At 43.8% G+C, this 25,352-nt stretch overlaps 1 protein-coding gene across 1 annotated transcript in view; it reads right to left on the reverse strand.

Annotated features, from left to right (window-relative positions):
- The window catches only part of SHROOM4 (shroom family member 4), a gene marked incomplete at its 3' end in the record, with an annotated part of 230,417 nt that extends 205,381 nt beyond the window's left edge, over positions 1-25,036 (reverse strand). Inside the window, exon 1 of the mRNA XM_084258477.1 lies at positions 24,827-25,036. Coding sequence (XP_084114603.1) covers positions 24,827-24,943 — 117 coding nt within the window. The 5' untranslated portion in view covers positions 24,944-25,036. The remainder of the gene's footprint in view (positions 1-24,826) is intronic.
- Between the last annotated feature and the right edge of the window lie 316 nt (positions 25,037-25,352).

The raw sequence follows: 25,352 nt of genomic DNA on the forward strand, positions 1-25,352 counted from the left end.
CTGAGTCAAAGAAAGAAGACAAAAAATACATGCTATATGGTTCTACTGATATCAAATTCTAGAAATGGCACACTAATCTACAGTGATAGCAATCAGTGATTGCCTGGGAGTTATGGGCATGATTTAAAAAGGGATAGAAAGAAACTGTGGGGAGTGGATATGTGATATGTTCATTATCTTTATTGTGGTGATGGTTTCATTGTCAAAACTCATCCAATTGTATATGCATTTATATATGTATAATTTATTACATATCTACCACACTTAATAAAGCTGTAAAATATAAAATTATGACAACTTTGCCTCAACACCATAGTGAACATATTTGTAAAATAAGGACTAATTTTCTAAACAAAAATAAGTATCCTTATTTTGCAGTCAAACTTTACGTAGTATGCATAATTTGTTATGGAAAAAGAGAGTAAATAATGACTCCCAGACCCTCTAATTCAGAAAATTGTTAATAAAAATAAAAGGGGTCATTAAGACTGCATACTAATGTATACTGCAGTAACTAGTAACACCTTCCTGAAGAACAGATTTCAGGTATTAGCTGAAAGAAAAAAGAGGGGTTATTGGATGATTAAATTAAGTTTTTCAATAGTTAAAAATTAAAGGTTTTTTTCTAAACACTAATTTAAAAAGATACAACCATTATTCAAGAAAGTAGAAGAAAAATAAGACATATGGTTGCCACATGGTTCGGTGATAATCACAACCAGTCAATGATTCCCTTAAAGAGTCTAATGAAATATATGAAGGGGGGAAAAAAGGAGGCCCTGTGAAAAGTGTATTGGGCAGGATGGACTTGACAAAGATATTATGGGGCCAGAGAGAGAAATCAAGAGCACATTTTTACTTTGCAAAACCGACTTAGAGACCCTTAGGTAGGTGGCTTATATGCATGTAAAAATACCAGTTAATCCATCAACATAATTTTTTAAGTACTCAATAGTGATTTATAGTTAAATCTTAGTGAACTCAAACACTGCAACTGGAACTACTTAAATTTTTCTGACTTCTGAAATGTAATTAAATTGGTACACACAGAGAATTAGCAACAGTATCATGATCCTTTAGAAAATGATGTGTTACCCATTGAATTAATCTGTCTGTCTGAGTTGTAAATCATATTCTTGTCTAACATGTTAGATAGGCATATCTCATTCAACCAGGGATTTCAGAAAAGGTCAGATGGAAATCATTTACAAAATACAAATGGGAAACCATAATCACTACCAAAAGAAAGGAGAAAATAAAGAAGGAATAAAAGAAAGGGGAGGGCAGGAGAGGAGGAGAGGAACAAGATGAAGAAGTTATGTAGGATATAGCATTAAAATGGACTTTCTTAGTTTAGAAGATAAGGAGCTTTTCTACTGCAAAAGAACCACCCCATCCAACCATCCTGTCTTCACCACCACCCTTGTCTCTCTTTCTCCTCGTTCTTCCCTTTCCTTATGTCCTTCTCTTCCTCTGCTTCTGCCCCTCCTTTCACTCACACTCACCCACCCCACACACACACAAATTCACAGTCTCTAGATTGGTTAAGTATCTATTTTTCTATTTACATAAGAAAACCCAATTCATATCAATTTTTAGGTAGTGTAGTAAGGGAGAGGAAAGATGAGAAGTAATATATGTTAAGCTGATATTAAGATCAGGATCAATATGAGGAAGCCCATTCTTAAGACTCCTACTCAACATAAAGCTAGAAGTCCTAGCCAGAGCAACTGGGTAAGAAAAAGAAATAAAAGGCAACCAAGTGGGATGGAAAAAAGTAAAATTTATCTGTGCATAAGATATAATCTTATATAGAGATAACCCTAAAGACTCCACCCAAAAGCTCTTAGAACTAATAAATAAACTCATTGGAGCTGCAGGATACAAAATCAGTTGAATTTGTATTCACTAACAATGAACTATCTGAACGAGAAATTAAGGAGTTAATCCCACTGACAGTAGCCTCTAAAACAATAAAGTATTTAGGAATAAATTTAACCAAGAAGGTGAAAGACTTGTATACTGAAAATATTAAGACAATAATTAAAGACATTGAACACACAAATAAATGGAAAAGTATTCTGTGTCCTTGGATTATAAGAATTAATTTTGCTAAAATGACCATACTACCTTGCCATGTACATATTCAATGCCATAGCTATCAAAATTCCAATGGCATTTTTCACAGAAATAGAAAAAAAATTAAATTCATATGGAATCACAAGACACTGAATAACCAAAACAAACTTGAGAAAGAAGAACAAAGAAGCACTACACCCCCTATTTCAAACTATATAACAAAGCTATAATAAGCAAAATAGTATAACAGTGGCATAAAAACATAGGCCAATCTTTGACAAGGGTGGCCAAGAAAACATAATGAAGAGAGGATAGCCTTTTCAATAAATGCTGTTATGGAAACTGGATATCTACGTGCAAAAAATAAGCCTGGACCCCTATCTTATGCCACTCACAAAAATTAACTTAAAATGGAGTAAAAAATTAAATGTGAAATTGTAAAACTCCTAGAAGAAAACATTAGCAATTAGCTTCATAACATTGGTCTTGGGAATGATTTTTTGAGTATGACACCGAACAAAACTAAACCAGTAGGAATACATCAAACTAAAAATCTCCTGCACAGCAAAGGAAAAAAACTTGATGGTGGGAACAGGCAACCTATAGAAAGGGAGATAATATTTGCAAACCACATATCTGGTAACATGTTAAAATCCAAAATGCATAAGGAACTCATATAACTCAATAGCAAAATGACAAACAAAATAATCCAATTGAAAATAGGCAAAGGACCTGTATATAAAAATGATCAGCAGACACATGAAAAGATGTTTTAGATCCCTTATTATTAGGGAAATGCTAGTCAAAACCACAATGAAGTATCACCTCACACAAGTTAGAATGTCTATTATCAAGAAAACAAGAGATAACAAATGTTGGCAAGGATGTGGGGGGAATGGAACCCTTAAACATCACTGGTGGAAACATAAGTTTGAGCATTCATTATAGAAGACAGTATGGAAGTTCCTCAAAAAAAAGTAAAAATAGAATTACCATGATCCATAATTGCACTTCTGGGAATATATCCAAAAGAAATGAAATCACTATCTCAGAAAGATATCCACACTCACTATATTAGAAAGAACATGGTGAGCTTGGGAAGAGAGGTGGAGAGAGTTGTAAAGATTTTGTGACAAAAGAATGAAAGAAGAATGGAGGGGTGGAAGAGAGACTAGAATGGAACCAGGAGAAGTATATATTGTGATGGGTCTCAAAGAACAGCCAGGATTTAGTCAAGTAGATAGGACTAGAAAGATGTTGAGAGAACACGATGAACACAGCCCTGGGCATTAGGAAACTGTCAATTGTCACAATTGGAGATCACAATATAGGGCAGTAGTTATGGGCATAGGGTCTTGAGGCAGCCTATTTGGACTAAAATCCTAGCTCAGTCAACTGGGTATGAGAATCTGAGTATAACATCTGGATTTCCCTGTGCCTCATTTTCCTCATCTGTGATATGGAAAAAACAATAGAAATTTGTAATGTTGCTGTGTCGATTAAATGAGGTAAAATACTTGGAACAGTGACTGAAATTCAGTAAGTGCTCACTAAATCTTAGCTATTTTATTTGGCTGAAGTGTAAATAAAGGAAATAGCCAGGACTTAAAAATGGAAGAAGGTAGGGCCTCCCTGGTGGCGCAGGCAGTTGAGCGCCGTGCTGTGAAGCTGTACGCAGCCTCTGCAGCACGGGTTCGATCCCAGCTGGCCAGTGAGAATCCCACATGGCGAAGCAGACCTCTCCTGTCTCGCCCACTGCTCCCCTCAGCAGTGTGTTTCGTCAGTCTGCCTGTTCTGTTCCCCGCTCTGTCTCCGGTGAATCCTCTCACCCTCCCGCACATCTAGCCTGTACCCTAGTTCTTGTATAAAAATCTTAAAAAAAAAAAAAAAAAGGAAGACAGGGAGAAGCCATATTATGGGAAACTTAGGATACCAGACTTGAGGAGTTGGTACCTAAATCAAAATGAGGGAGGTTGTGAATAACTATCATCAAGACAGACCAATTGGTGTTAGTTTGTGGTAGGAGATATATAAGTAGGAGATATATAACAGCTCTAGTTACCTGACAATACAAAGGGCTGACTTATGAGACATCTGAGACATCAAAGACCTCAGTGGAGGCTTCCAGCACAGCTTGGTCAACCAAATTCAAGGGTGTAAATGGCAGTCACATAATAAGCCGCAATGCCAGCTTGAATGACCTCTAAAATTCCTTTCAAGTGTAAAATGATTTAGGATATGAACTCTAGGAATAAAATAGGGTAAAGATTTGTGCAAGGCGCTACTTAATTGAGAATGTGGAGCCACAGCAAATATTCAAGGGAGAGAGGACAGTACAGAGAGCAGTAGTAGTGAGAGGTGGGTATGTGCTGTTCAGGAAGCTTGCTGGTTCTAGAATGTCAGAGCTGAAAAGCACCACAGAGATGGAGCAGTCAGTCCAGCTTCCTAATTGTACAGATGGAAAAATAAAAATTCTCAGATAGGGGAGGTAACATATAGGGTAAATTTAAAAGGTGTGAGCTTAGAGGCAGGAAAGACATCCAAGAATCCAGAAATAAAGTAATAAGGGGTTTGAAGAGGGTGGGAGTAGCCGAAATTGAAAGGAAGGCTATAGCTATGAGGACTACTTTGAAAAGGAAGAAAGACTGACAGGATGTGGTGATTGATAGATACAGGGGATGAATAAGCAGTGACTCTGAGATATCTAATGCTAGCAAGGAGGAGGCAGAAGGCCAAGGCCAAAGCCTATTTGGCAAGGGAAAGATAAAAAAGTTCTGCTATAGACATATTGGGGTTTGAGGTTAAAAAAAAAAAGTGATTCAAGTAGACATTCTCCTAAAGCTGTGATAAAAAGACCAAGCCAAGAGATTTGGGAGTCATGAGATATCATCATTGCTCTTTCTTAAAGGAAAGAAGTTGGGGGAGAGGCAGCAAGGAGTGGGTGGGAGAGAGGAAGAAGAGAGGCAAAGAGAGCAGCAGAAGGGAAGCCCTGAGCCCTGAGCCTGGGGCCTGGAGCCCCGAGCCCTGAGAGAGAGTCACAGGACAGGGATGGAAAGGGCAGTTGACTCACAAAGGAGACTGAAGAAGCAGCGAGCGAGGGAGGAGAAACAACATAGCTCAGTGTCACAGAAGCCATGATGCCAACAGGACGTTGAGAAAATCAGAATAAAATATTGGAAACCATGTCAATGACCATCTAAGTTAAATCACTAAGGATGAAATGGCTGTTTAAAAAATGAAGCAGTGCTGTATATGCTTATGGAGAAAGACCTCTAGCATATGTGAGTGAAATAAACTGCACAAGATTGTTTTAATACATGTAAAAGGCAAAATGAGGACAGTCTAGTCACATCTGCTTCTGTGTGTATGGAGATACTCTGAAAAAGTACATTTAAAAAAAATAAGTCCAGGGGCCTCCCTGGTGGCACAAGGGGTTATGCACAGGACTATGAAGCTGTCTGCAGCCTCTGCAACACGAGTTCAATCCGCAGCCAGGGAGCTACCACATGGTGAAGCGGACCTCTCCTGTCTCGCCCACTGCTCCCCTAAACAGTGTATTTCAGTCAGTCTGCCTGTTCTGCTCCCACTCTGTCTCTGGTGAATCCTCTCACCACACCCCCACACCTCTAGCCTGTACCCCAGCTCTTGTATGCATAAGTAAATAATCTTAAAAAAAAATAAGTTCAAAGATATGATGGGAGCCTGGGTGGTGGGTGTGGCGTGGTAACTTACACTTGAAGGGTGTGATCCCATGCCTCTGAATCACACATAGTGTTGTAGAGCAATGTTACCTCAGTTCAAAATAAACTAAGTGCGGGACTGAGCAGTGGTGACCTGGGAAGATGAGGGACAAGGATGAGTAGGAAACTGTTCTACCTTTTCATCTTATCTAGCTATGAAGCATGTGAATACATTGCCTATTCTATAGATAATTTAAAATATAAAACAATTGTGTTGAGAAGACGAGGAGGGTGCCAACAGTGAAAAGGCCTGGACATATGGCCTTTTGGAAGATGTCTCATCTAGTGGAAGCCAGATTGGAGAGGATCCAAGAATACATAGGCTGTGAGGAAACAGGACCACTGAGCACGGATACACATGAATCTGTGCTATGACCTAGATGGGAAACAGGCAAGATCCCCTGGAAGGGTGCATGAGGAGCTGGCAGCAGTGGTTGCCTCTGGGAAAAGAAATTAGGTGGTGGCTTGAGGACAGGGATAAAGAAACATTTACCCATTATATAATTGTATAATTTTGTTTCATGAATGTGTGTCACCTATCCCCCAAATAACAATTTAAACAAATAAAGTGTGTTAGGAAGAAGAGAAGGAAGGGAGAGAGAGAGGGACAGAGGGAGGGAGACCAATCTTCACTTAACAAAACTTGGTGGTAAAGAGGACAGCTGGGAGGGGTAGGTTTATAGGGCCCAAGAGAGTCAAATCAGTTTCTTTGTTTATTACTTTGGCCCAAGCCAGTATGAGAGACAACAGAGGCATTGGAAAGAAGAGGAACTTTAAAGTCTGTATGTTGAATTTTAAACACCAGTTTTGCCACTTGCTGGTTGAATGAATTTTGGAAAGTTATTTACTGTTCTTAGCTTCAATATCTGCATCTAAGAATAGGGTTACTACTAAGTACCTTTTGTGATTTATATTATTTAATTCTATGAGTCTAATTCATGTATTTAATAGCTTCCCAGGAGAGCTTGGAAAAGACTGGGGTGTGTGACCCACTTTTCCCCAATGTTATGGTCTACAAAATGTGGCCACAGGAATAGTTAATGTTGGCACTAGAAAGATAACATCAGACACAAAAAGGGGCGGGGGTCTTTTAAATAAGACACCAAAGTTGAGTGAAACAAGCATTGAATTTGGGGTCCGGAAGAGCTGGGTTCAGGTCACAGCTCTACCACTTTCTGGGCTGTTAGTTTGATATGGTTGCTTGGCCTCTGTGGGTCTCATTTTTTTAATCTATAAAATGGACACACTATCACCTCATTTACAGTAGTGATGAGATTAGATATCATACACATAAACTCCCTGAACATGACTGACATTTAATTAATGGTTACTTTGATCATCCCCAGCCCAGAGTTAAGGCCCTCAAGCACAAGAAAACAGCAATGCCAATTCCCTACTGTGTACTTTCACTCCCTTGCCCCTTCCATACAGCCCTCCAAAAATAAAAGCACATCAGCTATCCCTTTGATTTTTCAAGCACCTATGAGGTCACCTAAAGAATTCCCTCCTGCCCTTTGAACTTTTAATTCATTCTCAAATGATTTACTGGCTGCCTGGCCTCCGGATGACCACGCTTGCAACCATGTCCTTCCTCTCTGAGGCTCTGTCCCTTTGATAACAGCAGTGCCCCTGATGGGGTTTACCATTCCCACACTCTAGGCATGTGATTCTAAGACAAAATTTTCTACATTGGAAGGACAACAGTAATGAGAACAGCAGTAAGGAGTAAGCTAGCATTCTCTGCTTCTTGTGCCGCTGCTGTAAAGGCTGAATCATCTTCTCTAAGATTTCTGATCGTGTTCCTTTCATATCATGAGATTGATACTGATGAGGACAAACATGTCTTGGGATCCCTTTCAAGGCTGTTTCTAAACTCTGCTAGTAAGACAGACTCTCCAGCGGTACTCTGGGCAGTAGAAAACTGAGAGAATCCCCCACAAGTGTGATTTTTAAACTACCCTGTGAGTTTTAGTCGGCTCACCTCAGTTACCTGATGTAATCTAGTTCACTGCCACAGAGGCGGGCAGCCACCAACGAGATCAGACCCGGATAGGGTGGTTCTCAGCTTTGAGTAAAATAATAAGAAAAGAAATATCATGGTCAAGTAAAAAGGGCAGTTAAGGCACCGGGTGTAAATACCAGACGGTGACTCACATACAAGGCTAGTCAGATGGAACACGTTAGGGCTTGCTTAAGCAAAAGTAAAAACACACACACACACATACAGTATATTCACATAAAGCTATCTCCTTTCCACTGAAGCAGTGAAGCGCTTGAGTCAAGCAGGAGGCTCACACTACACCCTCCCTGAGCACATAGCAACGAGAGGGGTGGCTGCTGTTTTAAGAGTCTCACAGCAACACTTCCCGACAGCAAGAGGAATGCTGTAATCATCAGCCTAAAGGCCTCTCCCACGTGCGAGCCTCAGGAATATGGTTTACACACAGGAGCTGCAGCAAGAAACCCAACTGTTGCAAATTGAACCCCAAGTAGCTAGGGCCAAGCAGGCAACTGCCCATTCTCCACTGCTGCCCTCTCCCCTCTCACCCAGGGTCACTGCTGTCATTCCTCTCAGCTTCCACTCTCAGCTGTTTCCTTCCGGGCTCTCACTCCTGTCCCTAGCTCACATGTCCACTGTCCCTAGCTCACATGTCCATGTGTCATTCAAGCTTCACCCCACTTATAAGGTGTCACAGAAAGACTGGGAGGTCTTGGAGAGTCTATCCAACTCTTCAAGTTACAGCATTTTTAAATTTGGTGTTGGGAATGGAAAAGGGGAGAATGGCCAATTATTGAGTATAGAATTTTTGCTCAAATCCTCCTATAAATTCTCTCTATCAATATGCTATTATGAAGAATCTATTCTGCACTCAGTGCTGACAATGGTAAAGATACAGAAGACATATCCATTATCCTCTAGGAGATTTTGGTCAAGCAAGCCAGACACAAGGCAGCCGAAATACCCAAAGAACTGTACTGTAGAATCAGAATTCCAGCCTTCCACAAATGGAGTGATTAATCCCACAGGAGCAACCTGAGATGATGCCCTTGAGGCATGACTAAGGTCTTGAGGGTTAGGTCCAAACTAGGAGGGAAGGTCCCAAGTATGCAGTAGGAAGCCAACCCATCCAAAGACCATCAGAATGGAAGTTTGGAGGCCAGAATTTCTCACATATGCCGGGGAGGAGAGAGGATACCATTCTTCCTGAAAATGTGGGGTCTAGAAGAAGTGTTAGAAAGTAAGACTAGAGCAAGGTGAGTCCACACACAAGGTTCATACACCAGATGCCAGCAGTCTGGGCTCTATTCTACAGGTAACACAGAAGTTTTAGTGTACAGAAGTTTTTTTTTTTTTTAATTAAATAATTTTAAATGAGGGGAAGGGATGAACAGAGGAAGGAAAACCATTGAGCAGGCCACTACAGTAGTGCACTTGTTCCAGAAAGAGGCTCCTTCCTGTGTGTCCGAGCTCTTGCCAGTTCTTCCTTCAAAGCTGGCCTCTTCTGTCTGAGCTCACTATCTCAGAGCTCATTACTATGCCTCTCTTTTGAGTTGGGTGAGATATCAATGGCATTTCTTATTCTGAATGAAACTGAATGTTGTACTGAAGTTAGGTCAGTGACTTCAAACAAAAACAGAAGCCTCATCCAAATCTCCCAATTTAGATGAAAGGAGCGATGATACATCATTTCCATTTGTGCAATAGCATCTGTTGGTTTGGCCCTGGGGTCACTAGTCTCTCTTCACAGATCCCAACCAAGAAGCAGGAGGAGAAAAGAGAAAGAGAAGACAGAAGGAGGAGAACTTTCAGCACAGGGTAAAACCTGATTGTCAAGTGCTTTTCTGGGGCCTGTTCCAGATCACTGTCACTTACAGCCTTGAACTAGAGCTCAGCCCTAAATTAGGGCTCCAACCTAGAAACCAGGATGGGAGGTGAAGGGCCCTACCTGGGTCCTACCAGTCAGAATTAACTCTCCCTGATCTTAATTCTTTTGGCTTTTATTAGCGGCTGGAAGGAGAGAGATGTAACCCGAACCTTAATGCAGCTGAGAAGGGCTAAGAGCCAAAACCTTCCTTAAATAGACACAGTATGCTCAGGACCTGGGCATGTTTCAGAACACTGCACATTTCTTCATGCAAAGGCACAAGAAAATGCAAATATTCTATTTTTAACCCTTTATATCCAGAGGGGATGAGTACGATCCCCCTACCAGGCTCACACAGCAGAGGGCAGCCAGCAAGCTGACTCCGGTAAAGGCAAGAACACTCAGGGTCTATTTTTCACAAAAATACCCCCAGCAACCGGATATGAAAATCCATTTTGAGTATAAAGTACCTGTTTTTTCACCTTGACTGAGAGAAAAGCCAGGTAAAGGAAACCACGGGCCCATTAGCCTGCTAGCAAGAAGTGAGTTGTGTCTACAAGGAGGAAGGGAGAGTATAGTAGACCAAGTTCCACAGCATCTCCCCTGCATCCTGAATTTCAGCTCACTGAAATTCTTCTCTGCACAAAAGACGTGATAGATGAAGTCATGTGTTCATGATTATATATTTTTGTAAACAAAAGGCAAGTGAATACAATTTGACATTTGAAAAAGGAGTACGAGATCTAGGAAGCAAGTCTAAGGAGGCTGGGGCAGCTGGGGGATGGGCAGGCCCATTTCCACACTACATTCTCCTTTCCTGGGAATTTCATTTAAGCATACAGGGCAGCAGGGCTAGGTGTCAGACAATCACCCCAGATTTGCAAGTCTTGTAATAAGGTGATGTGTTGCAGCCAGATTTGTAGGAAATGAGTTTGTGAAGAAAATCCCTTACTGCACAATACAAATCAGGACGAGAGTACAATGAGGACATCACTAAAGGCAATAAAATCATACTTGCAAGTTTAACAAGGTTTTTTTTTTCCCAAAGATAACATAGAAGATCCAATTCTATTCTATAAATATTAACACTAATATTCACAGCTTAAAAATGCCTATGCTATGTGGAGAGTAGGATGCTACTAACAAAAATGCAAATACTGGCTTGAAACTCCAGTGCTGGGAGGTACGTTTACCAACCCTCAACAGTTTGTTTTTCCTACACAGAAAACAACACTTAATCATCTTGGCAAGTCAATATATATTTTTTAATGGCCTTGACCATTTTTTAAAAGATTTATTTATTTATTTATACAAGCACTGGGTATAGTCAGAAGTGCTGGAGGGGGAGAGAATTCAGCAGAGCCAGAGGGGGGAGCAGAGCAGGCAGAATGACGAAGTACACTGCTGAGGGGAGTAGTGGGCAGCAGAAGAGGTCTGTGCCATGTGGGACCCTCGCCCGGTGGCCGGGGATCGAACCAGCGCTGCAGAGGCTGCGGGCAGCTTCACAACCCAGCGCTCAACTGCTGCGCCACGAGGGAGGCCCTTGAACATCTTAACATTTCAAGCTTCATGTCTGAAGTTTGGTGTTAATGACACTTTCTTCTATTTCCTATTTGTTTGATTTTCGGACATCCCCATCACCTGAAAGTACTAGTGGAGGCAAAAAGAACTGCAGCCAGTAACACACACCTCAGGTGACGAGGCATCCCGCAGACTGGAGGAGTTACACAACACAACCAGGGCCTGAAAGCCCCTTAAATAAAATCCAGGCCTGTTCTGATGTCTACTGGGGCATGAGATTGTCTGGCAATTAACTAATTTCCACAACAATCAGCAGATTAGCAAATTGCGTTTAACCATTATGCTCTTGAAATAATGATTTGTTGTTTTAACCTATCAGTGGCCTTAAACAAACAAATTCATTTTTTTAATAACCTATAGGACTTCTTGACTCGATTGCCCCACAGACAGGTAGGTCTCAGAAAATCCAAAACTAAACTTAGTTGTTTAGCCTTCCCAATCCCCATCACCACTTAAGAGTCTTATAGATAGAGACACTGGATACGTCTATAACGCCCACTTCTTCACTTCTAAATAGTGCGGATTATCACTAACCTTTGGCAGGTGGGTGGTGTATAACAATAGTTAGCACATTGCCAAGTAGACAGATTCCCTCCAAATGTCCCTATTTTTCAGTTCAGGTCTTTCCCATGGAGCACTTATATGTCTGGAATTGTACTGGTTCTCTCGCTCCCTTTCTCCTTCCCTCCCTCCCTTCCTTCTATCCTTTCCTCCCCCACTTCCTTCCCTCCTTTCCTCCTTCAATCCTTCCTTCTTTTCCTTCCTTTCCTTCCTTCCTTTTTACTGAGCTAATATATTGATTTATAGCACTGCATATGATTCAGAGGCACAGGCTCATACCTCTTCAGACATATTTTACCTCGCCACACCCATCACCCAGACACCCACAGTCCTCCACCACTGTCCATTGGGCCCTTCCACACCCTGCCTATGTATGTATCATTGTATGTATTTGGAAGAGTTCTTTTTTTACCCCTTTTTTATTGAGGTAACATTAGTTTACAACACTGCAGAGGCTTCAGGTGTACAGCTTCTCACCTCAGCAACTATATATCGCCCCAAGCCCACAGCCAAATGTCTAGTCACCATCACGACCGAGCTATTCCCTCCCCCCTTCTTCTCGTCTCATAATCATCATTTTGTTGTCACAGTTTATTTTTAATATAGTAACTCTAATTCTCTAAAACAAACAAAAATTGGCTACCCACTTTGAACCTGCTTCTATACTATAACCCAGTTTTCTGGGTTTTTCAGAATAACTGGCTCAAACACATTTACCTTTATATCCCATTCCTCTGCAGCAATCAGGCAGATCTCCACTGACTCATGTATGCAGCCACACACGCAATATAATATTGAGACATTACCTAATCTCTCTACGCCTCAATTTCCTTATCTGTTAAATGGAGTTAATAAATAAGTTAATATGTGTCAGATTACAAAGCTAGTGCCTGACTCAGATTACACACTATGAAAATACTTGTTAGAAAAGAAATTGACATTGGGGACGCTCTATGCTGGTTTTCTACACTGGAAGAGTAGCCCAAACCTAGATCAGACGCTCAATAAATTTAATAAATGAATTAGCGGATAAATGAACAAACAACACATACCCTGACCTGGGAAGTTCATGTTGTTCCTCAGCCCATGGTGAGTTGAACAAACTGGCTTCAATCCTCCTGTCTGTGTCTTTAGGACATGCAGTGTTTGTACTAACAGGAATGGAATGTCTTTCTTCCTCTCCAACCTACCCCAAACCTATATATCCCTCAAGACCTAGCTCCAATTCTTCATCCTTTTTTCCCACAAAGTTCCTGACCACATCAACACACAATAAACTCTCTTTCCACCGAATAAACATTGCTACTAAATCCTATCCCATGGTTTCAGCACTTACAGGTTCTTGTTTCCTGAACTTGCACTAGTGCTGCCTTCAACAAACCATCGCTTCCCAGATACAGGTGTTTCTTCCCAGGTACAGGTGTTTCATGTTGGCGCTCTCTTGTATTCTGTAGTTTAGGGCCGGGAGCTTTACAAAATGCTCCACAAAAATATATTGACTGGTGGGTCGACTGATGGATAGGTCAGTTGGTTGGGGATAATTGATAGCTCTCGGGTAGGAGCCAAATAAGGTTTGGCATCACCTTTCTAATTTCTGGTAATTTACACTTTAGCCAAAGATCTTGTCTAGTCTTCCAAATTCAGCAGCAGCAGCAGATTCACGTTAAAAGTGCCCTACTGTTTCTTACAACTCTCAATGATTTGGTAGCTTCATACACTTCATTTTTTAAGTTCAAAGTTCTCTTAAGAGAATTCCTGTTTAGTAAGGGACACCTGAGTGGTGCTTTTTACTTCTTTCTTGAATCACATATACATCAGGTCTTTATGAAATAAAGGAAAAAAAAAAACATTTTGCCTCCCTTCTGAAAAGAAAAGGTGCAAGTTTTATTGTTTCCATTTTTTTGTCATCTGGGATGACTTTAGTTTTTCCAGTAAGGTTATTGTTTCCATTTGTAAGTGAGGAAATGGAGACATAGAGAGGGAAATGATTTACTCAAGGACATTGGAATAACGAGTGGCAAAGCGAAGACTGAACTTCTGATCTTCCGACTCCAAGTTCCTATCCCTTGACCCTGATTGGAGACTTGAAACAAAACAAAAGCCTTCCTTTGATCCTGACCCCTCAGGGGCATGTATTGGTAATATTATCAGTTGTTGCACTAAATTACATTCTTCTCATTTATCTATCTGTTCCTCCCACCCCACCTCAAATTCTTATCCAATTATTTTTCTTTCTCTTTCTTTCTTTTATCTATATAAACATGGTATTGTAGAAAGAGTGTGGGATTGAGAGTCAGAAATAAATGTGAATGCCAGCTATTCTAATGGCTGGGTAACTTAGAGTCTGTGACTTAACTTCTGAGCCCCAGTACCCTCATCAACACAATAGGGACATCAACATGTGCCTCAAAGAGTTACTATACAAATAAAATGAGATTATATGTAAAACTCCTAGAAGTGGCAGTATTTGGCACATAGCAGGTCTACACCCTCTCCTATGCCACCACATCTAGCTCTTGACCATCCTTTGGGTTCAAGTGGTTGTGAGATCCAAACAACCGACAAGCAAACAACATGGCCTCCAGCCAATGAGGCACATCCACTTAAGTGGAGTGCCCAGGTCCCTGCCTGGTCTTTTCCATCTCTTGATATTCCCTGACTGCAAACTGAAATGAACATAGAGCTCCAAACTCACAGTCAAGTCCTCCTCCCAAGAATATGAAAGTCAAAAGCTGATACTTACTCACCCCCAAGGCTCCCAGATGTTATCACTCACCCTTTGGGGCAGATGAGATGTCATCAAAAGCTGCCTACCTGCAGGAGTTTTCACGAGAGCTTTTACTAACATCAAACACAAACAAAAAGAAATGGAAAACAGCAAGGCAGCTCAACAAAGACATGGCTTTAGCTTGTCATCTCATAAGCAAAGATGGGGCTGCAGCCATGAGCCTGGAGCCCCTTTCCAGAATAACTAGTTGAACCAGCTTTACTCCCAGTTCTACCACATCTCACTCCAGCCCCCTCCCCCCAAAGTAAAATCAATTTCTGATGGACCGTGAAAGGCAGTATAGGAGAACCATTCAAATCTTTCCTGCCAGAGGCTGAGGAAGAGAGACAACCATACAGCTGGGAATCTGCTGAGTGGCATTAGGGTGGGGGCCAGAAGGCACCACAAAGGGTCTGCCAGTCACTGGGCTTAACCCTTGATCCTGTCAAATTAGTCCCACCTCCCTCCTGCATTCCTTGCAGATGTAACATTAAAAGATTTGAGTGAAAGTTAACAGACCATGCCACATGCCATCCCTGAGAACATACCAGGAAACAGCAACTTCAGGAGAGATAGGAAGTAGCAGTGTGGAGAAAAGCAATGCACTGAAGAACAGTGTGCTGTCAGTCAGGCTTCACACTTCCTCGGCCCTAACCAAGCAAGGATCCTGGAGCCCTTAGCAACCCTTTAATAAAGCAGAAGATTACTCATGGAGAGTCTGAGAAGAAACAGGAGGGATCGCAGAGGAGAAGTAACAGGCTAAGATAAGTCAGCAGGTTGATTAGAAAGTCTCAGGATATGACAAAGGCCCATTCGCCACTGAAATAGGATAGATGGAGAGATGGTATGAGAAGACACCAGCAGTCTGGCTATCAGTTTAAACTTTATCAGTCTTAACTCTGTGAGCTTCTCTCACCTCCCACTGGAGGCATGGCTGAGCCAAGATGGGGACAAAGCTGGTACAGTGGACTAGAAGGGCACACTGTGACCAAATAAGAAAAAAAAAAAGTTGGGTTTCAGACAGAGGACCAGGAAGACGATGAATGAACAAAGAGGCAATGGCACTTGAATGAGACTGTCCAAAATGCAGGCCTTGAGCAACTGGTGCTAAGGGGTGGGGGCTGGGAACCAAAGGCTGGACATGAAAGAAAGGCAGCCTGCATGCAGGGAGAGTGTCTCTGCTGCTACTAGCCAGTGCTCGCTCTGTGACATCGTATCGTCACAGATCCACATTGAAACAGGAGGGAATGGAGGTGAAGTCGAATGTTAGTCACTTTGAAAAACCAAGCCATCTTGATCCTCCCAAATTCAGTGGCAGCCAGAGGGCTATGTGCCCAAGTAAACATGCCAGTGTGAGGTGAAGAAGAACGGGTCATCCCTTGCAAAACAAATGCCTGAAACAATCTTTCCACTTGGCCTTATTTACACTGGATGGGGGCAAAGAGGTGGAAGGATACATCGACGCCATCCCAGTCCTTAGAACAGAATCTTTAGCCAGGGAAAATAATATCTCAACTCATTCATTAATGACTTAATTGAAGTCTGTCCGAAGAGTGTATTTCAGTGTTTCTGGGGAATACCAAGAGACAAAATATTGGCTCTTCAGAAGCTGAATCAGAGTGATGTAGAGAGACAGTATGAGAAGACACCCCCGATCTGACTATCAGTTTGCTGAGTGTTTTCGAACTTTATCAGTCTTAACTCTGTGAGCTTCTCTCACCTCCCACTGGAGGCATGGCTGAGCCAAGAGGGGTCAAAGCTGGTACAGTGGACTGGAAGGGCACACTGTGACCGTCGATGTAGGTACCAACATCAGCAGGATATGACGGTCACTTGCTGCTTGCAAGATAATTCAGGTAAGCCTGGAGTTCAGCTTCAGAGAGAAATTTAACCACGCGCACACTGCACACTCACACAACTGGCCCCAGCCATTGCACACTTACACAACTGGCCCCAGCATCCAGGACATGAGCACCTTGAGTGTTGATAGCAGTAACCCTTGCCTCCAACTCACCCAGCTCTGCGTAACTGAGATATCTGAACACTTATTCTTCTAAATGGACTGCTTTCTAATGACCAATATGTCTGTTTCAAATAAGCAGCCTGGAGCTATAAATAGTTTCCTGTAGATAGGATATCATAAATATTTATTAATATTATAAATAGGATGTCATCAGTCATACACTATGGATAAAATGGGCCTCTCCAGAACTGTCAATAATTTTGTGTAAGTGGGACATGTTGCCTGGACTTCAACTCTCTCTTCTTCAGGCCACTTGTCCTTCAGTAATAATGAGGATTAAGTTCCCTCCCTGATCAGGGGCTTAGTAGCAGGAAAATGTACTTTCCTTGCTGAGGTGAAAACTGGTGGCTGTGAGGGGATGGGGAGTGGTGAGACTGTGATATACAGTCCTCCAGGAAGAGTGACTCTCGTGGGTTATGTAGGTACAAACAGAAGACTTCAACACCCAGGGATGGGAGCAACAGCAGGAGCTTCTACTGGCCATGCAAACAACAAAGAACAGAGAGAGAGAGAGACTGTGTCCAAATTCTTACACGGGGGGTGCTGAAGTTGGGGACTGCTTGCATGTCATGTATGGTCAGCATCTTTAATCTTGGAGACACTTATTTTTCCCAGAAGAGGAAAATCAAGTTCAGGGAGCTTACTCCTAGAAATTCTAAGCCCGTAGTTGATAAGACATAAATAAAATAAAGTACATCTGCTGTTCTGAATTCTGACTCTGACAGTATTCATAAAATGCTATTTCCTTCTTCTGTTATACACATTTATTCTCTTTTACTCCATATAGAAACATGTATCCCTTGAAGTCAGGGTTTAGGACTTCTCTGCCATCTCCCATAGAACACTCTTCTTGAGATTGGCCTGGGCTAGGGACAATACTAAATAAATAGTGATGAATTAAATGTGTCCCTCTCAAATCTATTATGTGTCTGTCCCAGAAGCCTACAGAGAGGCCTTGAGCAGGCATGACTTAGCAACACAGGTATTTCCATTAAAAGGCTTTGTTTGACTGAGGGCCTTGGTGTAGTAGTCAACAGAAATAACCAAAGTGGTCTTCAGCTGTATTTTTGGTCCAACCCATTTTGGTGACACTCTCCTCAGGTACTGTGTTTAGCTGTGGGCTCCACAGCACAAGAGGAACATGGGCGGGTAAGTGCCTCCAGAGTGGGCAGGGGAGAACAGGAGAGACTGGATTTCAGACCCTGAAATGGGAACAGCTGTAGGAGTCAGAGCTCTTTAGCCTAGAAAAGTGAAAGGTCACATCCTCCTGGTCTTCATCCCTCCCAAAGGCTGTCCACAGGCAGACAAAGCACCTTGTTCTAAATGGCCCCAAGAAGGTAGTTAGGACCCATGGATGCCAGGTAGAAGAAGAATGACTGCAGCTCAACAGGAGAAAAGCTGTTCACAGTTGAAACTTTCCAACAATGAGGTGGACTGGCTAAGAGGGGAGTGAGCTGCCCCCTACCACAGAGGCACAAGCTCAGGGCTACTGCATAGGGGATTCATGGATTGGTAAATATTGAGACTAGGTGCCATTGGTCCGTGTGTCTGTTCTTGTTCCAATACCATACAGTTTTGATGATTATGGCTTTGTAGTATGGTTTGAAGTCTGGGAGTGTGATGCCTCCATTCCCTTCTTTTTTTTAGGAGAGCTTTGGCTATTCAGGGGTTTTGGTGCTTCCATATGAATTACACCAAAAATGGGCAGAAGAGCTAAAAAGAAGCTTCACCAAAGAGGAAATGCAAATGGCCAACAGGCATATGAAAAAATGTTCAACATCACTTGTAATCAGGGAAATGCAAATCAAAACTACAATGAGATACCATCCCACACCAGTGAGAAGGGCACATATTAAAAAAGCTAGCAACAACAAATGTTGGCGAGGGTGTGGAGAAAAAGGAACTCTCTTGCACTGCTGGTGGGAGTGCAAACTGGTCCAACCACTATGGAGAGCTGTGTGGAGATTTCTGGACCTACTAAAGATAGAGCTTCCATATGATCCAGCAATTCCACTCCTAGGTATTTACCCAAAGGACACAGAAACATTAATTCCAAAGGGCACCTGCACCCCTATGTTTATAGCAGCACTATTTACATTAGCTAAGCTTTGGAAACAACCCAAATGCCCAAAAATAGATGACTGGATCAAGAAGATGTGGTACATACACACAGTGGAATATCACTCAGCATTCAAAAAAGATAAACACATGCAGTTTGCAGCAACATGGATGGAGCTAGAAGGGATCATGCTCAGCGAAATAAGTCAGAAAGAAAGAAAAAGAAAAATATCAGATGGTCTCACTCATAGCAGGAATTTAGAAAACTTAAATAAGAGACCAGGAAAAAGAATAATCAATACAAAGTAAAAATAAAAATCAACAAGCAACTATAAACTAGAGACATCACTGGGGAGGGGGAGGAAGGAGGGTCAGGGAGAGGAAGGACTAGAGTCAAAATAAGGGGGAGGTGCAACTGTATGGGGAATATACCCACAATGAAAATGCATACATTGTGCAAATATGAAAACTGATGTAAGAATTATATAAAATAAAATATTAAAAAAATAAAGATTGAAACTAGGTGACTTCCAAAAGGTCCTCTTCACTTTCAGAATTTGCAATTCTCCATCTGCTCCACTTGCAGCATTAGATCAGCAGCCCTGAGTTGAGCCTGCACTTTGGTGCTTTGGGATGGGGGGAGTGTCAGAGGGGTGGGATGATTGATGAATGCAGCCCTTCACATATCTCTGTTGTTCTTCATTATCTTTTCTCAGATGGGTCAGCACCCCCCCACCCCCGCCCCAGCCCGGTTCTAAAGAAGCCTATAAAAATCACGTTCCTCCTTCCAGATGATCACTCCATAAACACCCATCCCAAGTTTGGTTTCTTTTTTCTCTTTAAAGAAATTCCTGAGAGGGAATTGGAGTGAGAGAGGACATCATTTAAATTTTCTTTTAAAGGGGACAACGCTCAAGTGTCTTCCAACTAGGGTTGAATTCTCCTCTTTGAGGTCTGGAGAGGGCTTGGCCTTTTTCCCTTCAGGGAGCACACACATGGATCTCAATAGGGTACCAGGTGTATTATGACAGCTCAGCAGGCCCCAGAGTAGAGTGTACCCGAAGTTCAGCCAAGGATTACCAGACATACCACTCGCTACCTTTCTTGCTCTACCTCCCTTCAAATATCTTTGTATCTTTCTTGATGCATTCCTATCCCATGTCCCCAACAACATTCTATTTTGCGGCGGGGCATCATTTGGGGAACTGAGACAGTAGACATCTGTGCTGATTCTAGAGGCAGAAATGAGGAGGGGATTCATTTAAGTAACCAGGCTGACCAAGCTCCCAAGTAGCACACCCATAAAGGTCCTTTTGTGAATGCTGAGCCCTGGTCTGGGGGTCTAGGTTGGGCCTGGCATGTAACACAGCTAAGAATGTGTCGTAGGAACTACCTTTTCTCATATAATTCTACCACTGCACCCAATCAGAACTCAAAATTGCAGCCAAATTTACCACCAGCTGCAAGATAGCCTCAGTCTGACTTTACCCAGGTTCTCTTGAAATCTCAGCTGCTTCTTCTAGAAATAAGGTTACAGTGGGGCTGACAACAACTTAAAGAGCATGTCAAGCCATGTTCCTAGGCTAAGGACAGAAAGTAGTAGAGCTTACTGAATTCATTCTCACATCATCTGTAATAATAAAGAATGGGCCAGTGTGCCTACCCCCATTTTGCAAATAGAGTCTTGGTCTAGAGAGGGTAAATGATACAGCAACTTCAGTAAACCTAAGTAGGGGAGATGAGCAGGTGAGGCTTCCTCCATGCTACTCCCCCATCCCACCCCCAAATTGTTCCAGGGCAGTAACTAGCCCCGATCTCCTTCACTGTGCCAGCTAAAGACTGCCTCCAAAAATGGGCCAGGAAAAGGGCAAATACGAGCCTATCTTCTGTCCTGTCTTATCCTCCTCCCCAAGTTTCCTTCTCCTTTTCCTGCATCCCCACGCTGGTCTCCACCCTTTCGTTTCTCCACCCTCAGCCAACCTCAGGCACATTTCCAAGAACTCAAAATGAGAATGTAGGAAACTTATGCTACAGTTCTACAGCGCTCTCTCTGTGTCTCTGTGTCTCTGTGTCTCTGTGTCTCTCTCTTGTACACACACACACACACACACACACACACGAGAAACAGGAAGACACAATCTGAATTTCTGAGGTCTATGTGAGGTCTTATTTGATGCAGAATCATCAGTGTCATCAACCAAGCATGAAAATGTGACCCATCTTTTTCAGTGAGAGAGCCACCCTCACGGATGACTGTCTTCACTACAGAGGAGGACCCCTAGCTAGCAAAACAGACATACATGATTAAAAAATAATTTTCTTCCAGGGCCTCCCCGGTGGCACAGCGGTTGAGCGCTTGGTTGCGAAGCTGCCCGAGGCCTCTGCGGTGCTGGTTCGATCCCCGGCTGCTCCCCAGCCACCAGAGGAGGGTCCCACATGGCGCGCAGACCTCTCCTGCCGCCCGCTGCTCCCCTCAGCAGTGTACCTCGGTCCTTCTGCCTGCTCTGCTCCCCGCTCTGGCTCTGGTGAATTCTCTCACCCCCCCCCCACCGCGCTTCTGACTGTACCCAGTGCTTGTATAAATAAAACAAACAAACAAACAAATAAATAATAAAATAAATCTTTAAAAAAAATTAAAAAAAAAAAAAAGAATTTTCTTCCAGACAGACTCCCTGGGTCAATGAGGCAGTCCAAGATGCTAACAAAAGGTCATGGGTCCAATCCTCTCATCGATCACATTTCTTTGGAAACTTCATGATATACTGGGAAATCAGAAATGATCCCGTAAGGCTGGGATAATCAATAGCAGGTTTAAAAAAAACAAAAAACAAAAAACATGTTCCCTTTCTTTGTCACTTGATTTTCAGGAAAAATCATACTAGTCTCCAAAACTGGGGTTGCTGAACTCCCCATATTCAAACAAATTACCGAAGACATTAGGAAGTGATTATTTCCCCAACATGATCTTCTCCTGCTCTAAATGCCCCCCATGTCCAATATAAGGTGAACTTTCACACTCCAGACCCTCTTTTCCTACTAATCACCGTTTCACCAATCTCTCTACTCTTAAGATATCTCCATCTGTTCCACAAATTATCTCCAAGCATGTAGTTACACCAGCCAGAGTCAAATCACTTTTGTTTTCTCCCCATGACCCCAAAAGGGGTTCTCCAACATTTCCCTCCATGCTTCTTGCAGATCCCATGGCTTCTTTCCACCATAATCTGTCTCTGCCTCACCCAAGGTTATCCCAGGTGATCTGAACTCACAAAACAGTCCACTTCTACTCTGTTAGCTCAGATTCCGACAGGGAGTACCTACAGCCACATCCTCATCTCCTGAGGAACAACAGGCTGCCATGGAAAGGGCCTCTGGGTTGAGAGGCTGCCAAGAATGGATACATCCCCAAAAGGTATTGCCACAGGCACCTTCACAAGCTGCAACATTACCAGAAAAATCAAACAACTCTGCAAGTAGTAGAAGACACAACGAACTTGAAGTTACCATTGACTCACCTTATGACAGACCAAGGCAAGCTACTCAATGCATCACAGCTTCAGTTTTTCCAACAGTTTCCCTACAGCCTTCCCTGACTGCCTGGAAGGATGGCTGATAGGGGTAACTGAAATCAGGGATGCAGAAATACAATAAACATTACTACTGCATGCCAATGAACAAAGTGCCATCCTCCTTATTCCTTTTCCCTTATGAGGAGAAAAGGACCAGAGGTAACAGAAAAGATTGGCTGCTACATTGTCACAGTCTTAATGAAAGCCCACCTTGAACCTTGCTGCACACATGGAGCACCTAAGAGAGGGCAGGTGCTAGAAGCAGGATCCCAGAGCTAGTGAGTGGCCCAAGTCACAAACTGAACCCTAGTTGGCATTGATCTGTTGCTCCAGTTCTCTTTCTACTCCTTTCAACCCTCTCCCCTCCAGCATGTGCCCATTGAAGTTATTTTCAAGAAGGCAGCAAATGAAAAGGGAACCAATTAAATATGGTGCAGTGTTTTGGCAAGAAAAAAAAAATACAGGCAACTATTGCACTAAAAAAAATACTATAATGTTGGGGCTAACTGAGTAATATATAGCTGACTTTTACTGTAAGGAGTAAAGCTGTTTGGGAGAGATGAAATGATTTTACTCCCTGCATATCCAAATGAGTGTAATAATAATGAGCCTTCATATAATAGGGGTCAACTATACATTCAGTGGAAAGGGAATCATTAAAAGGCACCCTGCCTCTCAACACACCAGTCACTTCCTTAAAGGCTTGGCCAAGGAAACCCTCATCTACCCTCAAATAATCCCCCAGCCAGACCACAAATTGCTGGCTGCCCCATACTTAGTAACACCCCTGCCATGCCTGCACTGCCTTGCAGAACAATCTGAGACCACAGGAGCGAGCACTCTGGGGTGTCACTAACAATGGGTCAGCTGCTCCACGCAGGTTGTCTAGGCACAGTAGAAATTCTGTGGATGGTGTAAGGAGAGTAAGAAAGGGGGGAATCGCCAGACCATGGAGGGCTGCATAGCCAGTTGTAACCTTGGTGGACAGCTGGGGGAGAGGAGTCCAGTTTGAAGAAATTCTGACCAGGATCCCCTTGCCAAAGGGGTTGTTTGAGAGTGTGGAATATTTGTTTTAAACTTTATTACTCCCTCAAGAGAACACTGGTGGAGAGTGCCTTAGGAGGGGATGTAATGTTGAGTGGATGACAAAGGCATCTCAGGATGGTTACAAATTCATGACTAGTAGGGGGAAAGGGGTGCTGAACAAAGATCCTGGGCTGGTTATTGGTACTTGGGGAGGCTAAAGATCCCAGGTATTCCTGACAGCCCCTCAGCATACTGTAGACTGCTCAAGCTGGCTGGTGCACCCCATGGCAACACTCAAGGGTTGCCAAGAACAAGAGCGGGCCCTCAGGCCTGAAAGACCACTATACTACAAGTTAACCAGCTGCTCCAATGTAAGGCCAAAGCAGTACAGGTGTGAGTGTGTGTGTGTGTGGGGGGGCGCTCTCTACCCCCTGCTGAGACGTTAATGACATTCACCCCCTACCCATAAAGTGACATTTGTTCCTGTGCTGAGAAGCCCCCATCTTCCCATTTCCAGCCGAAACCCACCTCTATGATCTGAACTGCATTCCCAGAGGGTTGGAAGGGGGAGAGCTCCTCAGATTTGACCATTTAAGAGAAACAAAAACAAAAGTTCATGTTCTTTCACTTGGCAATCTGGCTTCTCAAGGTGAGTTTTCCAGGACTTTCTTCCCTGTAACCGCCCCAGAGGCCCCCAGCACCGATCTTCACCCCTATCGTGGGCCGCTGGCTGTGGGGGGCTCTGGAGCACTCGGGAGAGCGCCTCGCCCCTGTCCTCCACGGCAACTTGGCTTCCAGCAGATCAGAGTCTCCTAAAACAAACAAACCCTGGCGGCGGCAGCGGTGGCGGCTAAGTCAGCTCCAGCACAGCTGCGCTCCATGGCGCAAAAGTTTCCTCCACACTTCTCAACGTGCAGGAAATCTCGCCGGCGCTGGGGCAGAACTCCGGAGGGAGGGAAAGGCCGAGCTGAACCGGCAGCCACTAAGCCCCGCCAGCTGAATGGATGTGCGCGTGGGAAGTGAGGCTGCTCGAAAGCAACCAATGTCTCCTCTCAGTTCCCCTCCAGACCCTCACCCTACAACCTGCCCCGACGGGACAGCCCAGGAGTCTGTAGGGGGCCAGTGCTGCTAAGAATGCTGCCAAGTTAGGTTGCTTGTCCCTTCAACCCCTCCCTGTCCCGCTGGGGCGCGGGACTTTCCAAGGAGAAACCCCCAATACCCACCCCTTCTTTCAGCTCAAACTGAGAGGAGAAGCCACCCCGACGACCGGGAGCAAAGTCTGCCCCCAGAGCACTCCCGAGGATGTGTGTGCTCAGGGCTCTACCCCACAGCCAGCCACACTCTCCGCCTATGCTCCCGCCACCATTAGAAGGTGTCTGCGCCTAGGCTGGTGAAGAAGGTGTCTGCGCCTGGCAGAGAATGCTTCCTGGGGGGACGTTCACGCGCGGCCAAGGCTACACTTCAAAGTTGGTCTGAGGGCCCTGCTGCGCTGCAGCCCGCTCACCGCTTGTCCATTCAAAGTTGGGCACTGCTACGACCGAGCCACCACTTCTTACCTTAGACACCGTGAGCGGTTCGCAGTGTTCCAGACCCCCTTTCAGGGTGAAGCCCCAGGGCGCCCCCCCTTGCAGCTGCACAGGGACGTACTGGAAGGACCCAGGCCGGTTCTCCATCCTCCGCTTGGCTGAGGCGCCGCGGGGCTCCTTTTCCGCGGGGGCCACGTTGCCTCCGCCCCCAGTGGCTCCACCACCATTGCCCTCCAGCGCTGCACCACCCCGCACCGCCCCGCTCCGCCTACTCTCCAGGCTGGAGACTCTCTGGCTGCGAGCGAGCACAAGGAGGAAATGACACGGAGCAGGAGAAAGGGGGAGAGAGGGGGGGGAAGGAGAAGGGAAAAAAGTAAAGAAAAGAAAAGAAAAGAAAAGGAGAGGCGGAGGGATAGCGCTAACGGACAAGAAAACGGAGCAATGGGGAGGGGCAGTCACTAGGACTTCGCCTATAGGATCACTGGGGAGTGGGAACCAGGCGAGGCCTCACATCAATTGTTACATTGTTTCATTCAAGCAGGCCCCCTCTTTGGTC

This window comes from Talpa europaea (genome assembly GCF_964194135.1).
Source record: "Talpa europaea genome assembly, chromosome: X".
Lineage (NCBI taxonomy): Eukaryota > Metazoa > Chordata > Mammalia > Eulipotyphla > Talpidae > Talpa > Talpa europaea.